Source organism: Poecilia latipinna, unplaced genomic scaffold, assembly GCF_001443285.1.
Source record: "Poecilia latipinna isolate Pla-1442-1.1 unplaced genomic scaffold, P_latipinna-1.0 Scaffold3733, whole genome shotgun sequence".
Classification (NCBI taxonomy): Eukaryota; Metazoa; Chordata; class Actinopteri; order Cyprinodontiformes; family Poeciliidae; genus Poecilia; species Poecilia latipinna.
Genome location: NW_015116349.1, coordinates 9,486 through 20,703, shown reverse-complemented (window position 1 = coordinate 20,703; position 11,218 = coordinate 9,486). Strand labels below are relative to the sequence as shown.

Here is an 11,218-nt window from a genome sequence, read left to right as displayed (position 1 = left end):
AAGTCGGGATCTCGAGATCTTGACTTAGTTTCTCGGGATCTCGAGATAATAAGTCGGGATCTCGAGATAATAAGTCAGGATCTCGCGATAATAAGTCGGGATCTCGCGATAATAAGTCGGGATCTCGAGATCTCGACTTAGTTTCTCGGGATCTCGCGATAATAAGTCGGGATTTCTTTCCTTTTTTTTTTTTCTCCATGTCCCCTTTGGGGCCCCGTACAAACCAAACACGTCTTGTCTCTTATTAAACTATAACAATGCACTTGAGTTACTATGTCTATAACTCTTGCAGTCATCACAGGAAAATGTGTAAAATATCTATTGCTATATTTAAACTTACCAAACATCAAAGTAAAACAGCTGAATAACTCATTGACAAAAACCTCATTTAAGTGAGCACCAAAACAGCCAGTTTTAACAAATCTAAATATTTTTGTGAACAAGTCTTTATCCTTTATCACATCTTTAAGATCCAGAATTAGAAAGTCCAAATTAAAAAAAACAAAAAACGAGATGGACTCTGGTTGCTATTTTTTTGAGCAGAACTGAAACAAGACAAAAAGAAAACATCAGTATTTTAAGCAGCCTAAAGCAACAACTTGTAATCACAGTTTGACACCAACGATTTCCAGAATACTAATTTGTCTAAAATATATAAAATATAACAGGGCTTTACTCCTGAGATAACTATCGGTGTTTGTCAACTCAATCCAATCCAATTGTGGTAAATACGACAAATAAGCTTGATGGGTATATATGTGAACCAAGAATGACACAGCAAAAAAAGATAAATAAAAAATAAAAAAAATGGTTGTTTTTCACCAAGCAGGTTTTCATCAAGCTCATGTCACTACATATCTTAAGTACTTAGTGAAGATTTAGTAAGTACATGTCAGTCCAGAATTCCTAATCATGATCAGGTAAAATTATGGGCATCAGTAGCAGAAAATGGTCACATAGCAGCAAAAATTTTTTTAAATCACAAAATATGACTTTTGTTGATTAACTAAATTCTGCTGCTGTTTCTGTACTCGTGTGTCTCAAAGTGTTTCTATGAACATCTTTGTCATAATGTTGAGTACCTCTCATAAAGTGTTGAATGTTTTTTTTTTTTTATAGAATGCAATGGTTACCATTTTATTTTTTTCCCTGGTGTTAAGGGTGTCTCACACTGTTAAAAAAAAAAAAACTTAATCAGCCTTTGTTGGTGCCGAATAAGCACGCTAAACATAGCTTATTTTGCGTACTAGGCTGTTGAAGGTGCAAAGTGGTATGAAAATAAAGTGTTATGGGTGGATCTCCGAATGTTTTTCTCCTATTCTTCCTTTCTTTGGAGAGTAAGCAAGCTCACTTATCCATTTGGTATTCTGCTCAACCATCGAGTGTGTGCGTAAGTACCGTTTCCACAGAGAGGGACGTAAGCGCGTGTTAGTGACTCATCGCTGTATCAACACAACAACTGTGGGGGAGTTGGCCTCACCGTGATGTCAGTGTTGCTATGGAAACTGGGGGTCGGCGGGGAGGGGTTTAGATAGAGATGACGAAAAATAGAGGGACAGGTGACGGAGAGATGAAGACGAATAAAGTAAAAGGGGAGGAATCCTTGATTTTTTTTTTTTTTTGGTCTATTTTTGTACACAAACATTTAACCCCGGTGACACTTAGCACATGTTTTGACATCTATCTATGTTTATGTGTGTACTTAAAGATCCTACAGGCATAGAAATGTTTTTGGGTCAAAATATAAAACATGAAATTTAGACAAAAAGGACAAAAAGTAAATATTTTTTTCTGCATGACTACAGGTTGTACTCACCGTCAGAGCAGAACTGATCCCTTGTGCACAGTTTTCTCTCAAACAGGCAACCTGAGACAGAACGACACAGAGAAAGCTGACAGATTACCATCGTTGCAGATATTTCCATGCCAGCAGCTGATTTAAAGCACACTTAGAGGGTCAGTCCAGTCCAGTCCCAGATTCACTTACTAAAATTGGCCTCGAATACAACGAATAATAGGTTTATTTTGAACCATGTAGGAGAAATAGTTTTGCAAAAACTGTAATTCGCATTTCAGAATAATTCAAATCAGAATTTTAGCTTGAGCATAACTAATAAATTTAGCTGTAAGAGTATTATTTAAAATTGGTTCAAAGAAACACTTTTTCTTTTCTGCACATTACAAATCATTATTTTTATCTATCGAACTACTTTTTCTTCTATCATTCATGGAGTGATGCAACCACCTAAAGACATCTGCAATGCTTGCATAGCTTAATCAGTCAACCCTTTACCTTTTTCCACTTCAAAGCATTGGATCTGAAAATAACATTGGTACAACAATGTCCTTTTCTAAACACGGGGAGCAGCTTGTGGTAATACCTCTGTCTTTATTTTTTAGTTGTTAAAAATTCCTATTTTAGTGTGGCGAGTAAGACCTTGATGTATTAGTAGTGTGGGAAGGAACAGGTGGTCAGAGAAAGATATGGATGCATGAATAGGACTGTGTGGCTTTCTGTCTTTTCTCTGTCTCACAGCACACCTTGGATCTCTTTAAATTTGGAAATCCATGCTTGAAGGGACCAGTTTAGCTAAATTAAACATTATCAGTAACGTGAACTTGCAAACAAAATTAAATATACCACATCAATTTTAGTGTTGAGAATGATTTTATCTGACTAAATAAAATAAAAAGTGCAACAGTTACGCGTATCCAAAGAACAAAACACACACATAAAATGTTTTGCGGTTTCATAATTTCTCCTGAAACTTGACTAAAAAAACATTTATTTTAGTTTCAGGAAAGGAACATTTCCTGTGTCAATCTTGCATGCAAAGGTGCTTTCCTTTACAAATAACAGAGTCTTGTGCCATTGCAGACTATCCTGTCAGCAATGATTAACCTTTATTAGAGTGGTTGGAAAAAGAAGAAAGAGTCTAACGTTGCTAATTTATATAGTCATCAAACTTCGACAAAGCATCTGCTGAACCAAAAGGGCAAGAAAAAAAATATCAGATTTCAAGTAAAAAAAAAAAATCCCAGTATTAAATATTTTCATAAGCAAAGGATCAGCCCATATGGCAACTTGTTTGAGTAAATATTCGACATCCTTGACGTAAGCCATCACTTTCCTGCTCCTTTCTGGTTTGCCACTTCACTCCTCAGTTTGCTCATGCTTAGTCCATGTTTCGATGTACTTCTTCAAAATAACACTCCTCTTGCTTCATTAGACCAGAAGGAGCAACAATCTTACTAGTATGCCACTAGTCACCCTGTAGTCCATACCAGTAGTCCACTGTTGGTGACTGCCATATTAGTAGCTGCTATTAAGAACCCTAAAAATGCCAGCTAGTGTAGTTAAAAGGCTAGTAAGGCAACAAAATGTCAACTAGTAAATTATTATGTATTGTGTGTCCTGCAAGTGATGATTTTTGACAGGATTACTTTGATTTTCTTCACTGAGCAGCTTCTCAACAAGGTCTTTTCATGGGAAAAAAAAAAAAAAAAGCTTTGTCAGTTGAACACTGAATAGCTTTCTATGTCTTAGTTTTTCTCTCTAGTCAATAGAAATGAGTGAACCTTGTGGTGTGCACCATGCCATCTCTGCCTGCCTCCCTGTCTGTCTTTCCATTAACACAAGAAACACCACAGGGTTGTACTAGATGACCAGTTGAGTAGAATGTAGACTGCAACAATAATAATAGTTCAGAATGGGGTTTAATGTTAATTAGTTTTCTTCTAAGCTATAATTGCAGATATAAACGGAGTCTTATTAGACAGTGAATCTAAAAGTTCACTGATCAAGACTTTTGTGCCACTGAAGTGGCACTTTGGCTGAATAGTTGAACTTTTGTATCTATATGTTTTACTGGAGAAGGAAAACGCTTGAACTAGTCCAACAAACGTCCAACTAGATTTGTATTGTTTCAAATTAGTCATCGAAATTGCAATCAAAAATTCATTAAGGACATTAAAAATTTAGATAATGATCACCTTACCCTACATACCAAAATTATAAAGTAAAGTAGTCTTTATTGACATTGTGCATTTCTGTACAGTGTACACAAGCACAATGACATTGGGGCACATTTTTTTCTTCAGTACAGTTATATCATATAACAAATCAACAAATCACATCAGTAATAAATAATTTGGGCTATTCAACATGTCAGGGTTTTTATTACAGAATTTTGGAGCAATAAAAATATGATTGTCAAAAACAGTCACAACAGTTTAATGTGACGATCATTGAGTAACACAGCAAAATCTTACTAGTTAGGACTTACATGTCACTATTGTCACAGTTTTGGTCCTTTGATCCTTCTTGATAGACAATAGTGTCACTAATCAAGCAATTTTGTTTTACATAAACAGTTTAGGATAACAACAAATAATCAATCATTCAATTAATCAATTTTACTTGCACAGCGCATTTCATTAGCAAGGGAGTTCAAAGTGCTTTACATCATAAAAAGACAAAAATAAAGTCAAAGAAACACTCCACAGTCATCAACTGAGAAACCACATTTTGTAAATTGCCATAATCAAAATCATTAATACACAATAAAATATATTGGTCAATGTTCCAATTAGGTTCAAAAGGAACTCCAAACAGGTGGGTTTTCCATCTAACTTAAATAACTACTTATCAAAGACACATAGCTTTACACAACCATACAGCTGGCAAAGATTCCATCTTTTCACCATAATATCTATCAATTAATATCCATCCATAGGCATTAAGCAGTCATTGTGTACACCCTGGACAGGTCGCCAGCCCATTGCAGGAAAACACAGAGAAACACAGAAGAAACAACCATGCACACTTACACTTCACGACACTTTGAGAGACCACTTAATTTAAGAGTCATGTTTTTGGACAGAGGGGAGGAATCTGGAGTACCCAGAGAAAAACCACACATGTACAAGGAGAAGATGCAAACTCCATACAGAAAGACCCAGGCATTAAACCCAGGACATAGCAAATGTGTCACTGTGCATCTCCAATTATTATTCTTTCTTACAAAACAGATATCGTGTAACAAATCCTTGCAAAGTAGACCAAACATTGCAATCATCCAAAAGCAGTGTTTCTCATAGCAACAGGACATCTGGCCCTAAGGGGGGAAAAAAAACTGGCTGCCAAGATGTAAACGCAGACATGAGCATCATGCCGTCGCACATATGGATAGACGGCTTTTCAGACAAACAGTTGGATAAATCTGAAGTGTGAAAAAAACAACAACAGTGGAGGCAAAGAGATGTCAGTGATTGAAAAAACCAGTACTGATTTTCCTCCATGGCACTGACACAACCTCCTTGATGAGGACAGCTGCTTATCAGGCTGTCTCTTATTTTTATGTATTATTCTATACAAGCTGATTTATTTGTGTTCTAAGGAATTGCTCTAATCAATTTTCAATAATAGTTTAATTGCTATTTAATACATTTTGGCAATAAAAACCATTCAAACGAACTCATAAAATAGGTTGAATAAACATTAATCAGTCTGAGTGAATATAAATTAAACATAGAAAAGGGAGGGCAAGCCAATGGTGATGCTCTTTTGATTTTCAGGTTGTTGAGCGCAAAAGGAAAATACTTTAATTGAAGTCAACAGTGGCTAAATTTCTTCAGTGGAATGCTAAATTCAAATCACGTAAAGACGACAATAACAACAACAAAAATCAAAAATAAAAATACTAACGGGCATGAAACTCACTTGTTGCACAATTGTCTCATTAAAAAGGTCAAATCAATGCAGCTACCAACAAAACAAGTCAAAATCAGTTCTAAATAATCACAGCACAGACTGTTATCGTAAATGATATTAATCTGCCACAAAACACTGCAGCTGTCATTGTATTTCCATGGACCAGAATAGAACACAGCAAACGTATTAGAAATTATAATTGTACTTCTACATCTCTAAACGTCCTTTACTGAGTAAAGAGCATGTTTAATGTGATTTCTATTTTATTCCCTGAACACAGAAGACATAGATGAAGTTTTGGTTTTGAAACATAACAAATAAGTGTTGATTTTTTATTTTATTTTATTTTATGTATGCAATGTAATTTTAGTGTTTTCATTCTAATGTTCCATTTAGAGCATATGGCTCTGTGTCACTCTGTCTTTATGGCAAAAACATAACTGTAAGCACAATAAAAAGCAGAGCCAAAGTGGTGAGATGTCATGAGCGATATGCTCTAACCTGTTCTTTCATGATGCTGGAAGATAAAACAGCCTATGAAACAGACTAAGTGTTTCTCTTCCCCATCCTCCCTTATCTCCCATCTCTTCTCCTCCCCTGTTTAATCTGATTACAGCCCCCTGTATTTACCCACAGATGCAATCACTGAGTTAATTTGGTAAAGACATGTACAGTCCCCTCTTGAAATGCACAAACGCACTTGATGCACCATGCAAAGTAAGGAGTAGAATATGTATGTAGCTGTTTACTCTCTTAACTAAATTGTAATATGCAGCAGCATCATCATCTTACCGTATTTCTCAGAGACAGCTGGTTGGTAGAGCACCGCCAGAAGGAGCAGAGCTCGCCATGGTTTCAGATGTTGCATGATCCCCTGAAGCTTTAGTGCGACGGATGGATGGAGAGAGACAGACTCTGAGAGTTTTCCACCTGTTTTAAATCCCCATTATGTTTAACTGAGCCGTCAAGATCGTGTACAGGGACGAACAAGGGGGAGACGGGGGGGAAATGAGAAGGGAATAAAAATGATGGATGGATCGGGAAGAAGAAACCCTCCCGATGAAAAGGCGGGGCGAGGGGATAGAGGAGGAGGGCACAGACCGTGGACACGCAGCGTAGTACCGACTCACGACAGCACCGCTGCGGAAACAGCCAGCAGTCTGTGGAAACCGAGAGCTACAGAAGAAAGCAACCTGCAGCTGCGTCATCAAGGTGAAAAAAGAAACAGCACAGAGAGAATGGGAGGGGAGGGGGAGGGGGGGAGGAGTCAATGAAACCGCTCGCTTATGCATATTCCATATTCCTCCCATTCAGAAATGACATAAGTGCAGTTTCCACTGCACCGGGTACACGCACAGAAAAAAAAGACGTGGAGGGTTTATTTATGTATTTTTATTATTTCTTTATTTATTGGTTTTGGTTTTTGCATGATTCATGCTCTTCATTATTTTTACATATTTAACATAAGTAGTGAATCGTACACTTGTAATAGGAAAATTTAACTGTATATATTAGATGAAACCTCTTAGAATCTAACAATATACGTTTGTATTAAAACCGAAGGGGGGAGAGGGCTGCACACTACTTAACATCATATATCCCATATAGCAGGCATATAAGGCATTAAAATCAATTAAACTGCCATTTTCGGCTTAAAACAATCCACATACAATGTGGAAAAGATTACCTATTAGGTAATAACATGCCTAAATGTAAAGCTTTAAAGTTAAAGGAACCGGTGCTTTGAAGTTCATGTTGCTGTGCTCTCACGCCCTCTAGTGTTTGTGAAAACGGAGTATTTGCTTTCCCAAATTTTGTTTATTACATTTTTATTTAACCAGGTAAATAACCTTTGTGATTAAGTCCTTTTCACGTGGATGACCTGGGCAACAAAGCACACGAGTCAAGATTTTACAAACAGTAACGATTTAAGATTTTGGGATCTTAAAATGTACGTTTTGTTAGCCACTGTGGGTCATAAAACATCAATTAATTAAACGTATATATTTCCATAAAATTATTTGATATGAATTATCATCATGCACTTGTTTAAATGCCTCCATAATACATTTTTATATCTCTGAGTAAAAATCAAAACCATTTAGCAAACACTGCCCTACACGGAACATTATAAATAAGTAGGTAAATCATTTATCACACAACATATAAATTCCTAGGAATATCTTCTGCTCTGCATCAAAGCAGTTTAATCAACTAACAAACTGTAGAAATCCACAACACAAGCATATATATTGCAAAATTTTACTGACTTTGTTCAAGGTTTAAAACAATAATTTGTATCATAAATGCGTACTTTATTAGATTTTAGAAATCATTATCTTTTATCCCGTAGAAATAAAAAAAAATAATATCAGAAAATATTTCAAGCTTTCCTACTCTTAATATGACATATCTCATATTGACCTGCTCAAATAAATTTTGCTCTGAAAAATTTCTTTAGATGAAATTATTCTGTTTTTGACTTGAGTGTGCAGCTGGACTCATGTTGGCGATAAAAATAAAGTCCTTCTTGATTTTCAACTTATTAGCACACGCATGAAGATTTAAGTTCAGGAAAGAGGTAGGCCAATGCTAAAACCTTGAGTATTGGCCTTTAACCGTTTCATTCATCTTGACAAAAAGTGTAGTTACAGTTATGACCCCTTGTGGTGCACTGTCAGCCAGTTGTCTGAAAAAAAACAAACAAAAAAAAACTCCTTCACTTTTCCCTTGGTTACAAGGAAGATAAATTCAAATGCTTGGAAGTGTTTCCAGTTACTAAATACACAGGTGGGTATTTGTGTAGCTCTCCTACTATGTAAGGCATGTCTGTTAAACATCTGACTGCAGACTCCTTTCTCAGGTAGAAAGTTCTACAAATTAAAAAGCTTACATCCATTAGACATTTTTGTGTATATGAGAGCAGAATAAAATTGGTTATTGTATTGTACCATATTTACTAAAATTAAATATTGGAAATTTAGCGTTTTTTTTCTTCTATTTATAGGCGTATGTCTCTATGTCAAAATATCAATTATAGTAATCATTCTAACATTGAGAAAGACGAACTAGATTATAAAGCACATTTTGTGTAAAAGCTCATAAACTGTGATACTTTCAGCTATTAATTTAGTGGTCTCTGTTATTTGCTGCCAATAAGTTGCATTGCCAGTTAACATAGCAAAATGCAGTTTGACTGCAGGGATTTCAGTATTTTCACCAACAAGCAATAAATTAGGCTAAGGAAATTTGGATATTTCTCTAAATGTGATTTTTGCAGGGGTTGTTTTTTTTAGCATCCAGTAAGTGTAATGGAAGAACCGACAGATTTACCAATATGTTTGTACTTTTAATGTCAGACCTTGCTTGTATTATTTAATTTTTTTTCAAATTTTTAGTCAGATATATTTGCTCAATAAATTATTAAAATGGGACTAGCTGCCACTGAAATTGAACCTCTGCAACATAACGAAGTCTAATGATTTTACTTCAGGAACTCTGTAACCACGTTGATATCAAATCTCTCCCAAAATAGACCTGCACAAAACATGGAACAACTGGTTCCCTCTTAAAGATGTTATATTTTTAGAAGGTTGTTAGGGTCTTTTATGTTTCACACTTGCATGCAATCAAAAAGATGCAAAACCTGTGACAGAGTCAGGCAAATACAGCACTTCTTTGTCTTCCTTTTTCTCCTTGTTTCATCATAAAGTCAATTTTGGGCCGCAGCTCAACTGTTTGGCATGTTGTGTATGCCTGTTGGGTTTGTTGCTGGGCAACAGGTATTCTGCCTGTGTAAATGTTTAAACCACCTGCCCTTTCCTCACCATTCAGTATTATTTACATTGTATTTGTGCACAGATTTTTCAACATTCTTTACCTTTTCAATTTAGAAACTCATAGCTTGGGACATCCATTTTCGATTGTTGTTGTCTATCATCTATTTATGTTTTAATTGGAAAAATAAAAATAAAAAAGTCCCCACAATGCTTATTGTTCAAAAACATCTTGATACTCCATGCAATTTGTCAAGTTCAGTGTCAAGGAAAATTATTAGTAGATCAAATTACCATAACCTCCCTCACGTTCTTTGGCTTCTAACTTTGTTGCCTTTCTGCCAAGCTAACAATTGGACAAACTACTTCTAAAAGATGGCACATTAACTTTACTCTCCCAATGTGTCCCAGACTGACTTGGGGTGTGATGTCAGGACATCAAGCCTAGACTTGTAAAGAACTCTGTGTCTGGGTTTGTAACATTAACTCCATCACTGAATGGGTCTAACCTAACATCCAACAATTTGAATATAAACTTTTTCTCACCTTGTGGCAAATTGCCATGCGATATAGGTCATTTACTTTGTTGAGAATTACTGCTGTTATTTTGATGCCTCATCTTTTATTCAGATTCAGGCCATGACATTGTTTTTAAAATTAGTACCTGACTGTCATGTGCTGTTAGTTTTCCGAGACTTGTTTCCTGTCTGGATAACTGTTTCCATAGTCGTTTTTTTTTTATTTTTTTATTTTATTAGGGTGCTAATTTAAGATAGTCTTTTCTGGGATACAGTTCAGGGTTGTTTGGCTCTGAGTCTGTGGCTGTTAGGCAACCACTTGCTGGCTCACTCTCTGTCCTAGGCTCATGATGTAGTATTCAACTGGAAACCACTTGGATGCCTCTTCATCTCATATCAGCAGTTTATTCCACATCCAGCCCATATAAGATTTGCACTCGTCTCTGTTGGTAAAAGTCCCCACCTCTTAAGTCCTGCTCACTGCAGCATTTGTCACTGTTCTGACGACATTTACTTCAACTTTCTCACCAATATTTGTTGGACGCCCAGATGTTTTAAAGACTTAAATAAGTTACATATTATTACTCCAGTTATAATGTTTTAATGGTAGCCAAATAGCCATTTTCTTCCATCCATTTCTGACTGATACCCATTGTACAGATTGGAACAGAGAAAACTGAAGCTACAGCAATAACCTGTTGGCTTTTTACTCTCATCAGCTTCCAACTCATTAAATTAGTTGCACACTATGGGCTGCATCTGTTTCTGAACGCATAGCCACTGTTTAATATGCTCAAGATTTTTTTTTTAAATACATGGTAATTAATTTTAATTGCTAATAGGGTTGGCCTCTGCATGGAGTATACTAATGAAACAATCTGCTAGTTTTTCAGCCTCCAGCAGGAATAAGTTGGGAAGGAGATCACTACCAGATCCAGTAATGAGCAGTCAATAACCTAAAACAGATGAATATAGAAAAAACAATTTGTCCTTAAGTTTTACATGTTAATTGAAATAATTTACCTATGTATTAAAAAAATGAAGATGTATAGAGTTCTACCCCCCATTTGCACTAGAGGAAATGAATCAATTTTATTGGTAACCATATAACATTTTATGACTCATCCATAAAAACATCACTTTCAAACAGGTTCATCTGAGTATGTTTGGGCTATACCAATAGAGCATTAGGGATATGTGAAATATTTTCC

The 11,218-nt window shown here is 35.8% G+C and overlaps 1 protein-coding gene across 1 annotated transcript in view; it reads right to left on the bottom strand.

Annotated features, from left to right (window-relative positions):
- Positions 1-6,892, bottom strand: part of LOC106941537 (receptor-type tyrosine-protein phosphatase-like N) — a gene marked incomplete at its 3' end in the record, with an annotated part of 25,087 nt that extends 18,195 nt beyond the window's left edge. The window contains exons 1-2 of the mRNA XM_015024592.1: positions 6,506-6,892; positions 1,817-1,867 (exon numbers count right to left, since the gene is read on the bottom strand). Of these exons, the coding sequence (XP_014880078.1) occupies positions 1,817-1,867; positions 6,506-6,581 (127 nt within the window). The remainder of the gene's footprint in view (positions 1-1,816; positions 1,868-6,505) is intronic.
- Positions 6,893-11,218: the final 4,326 nt, after the last annotated feature.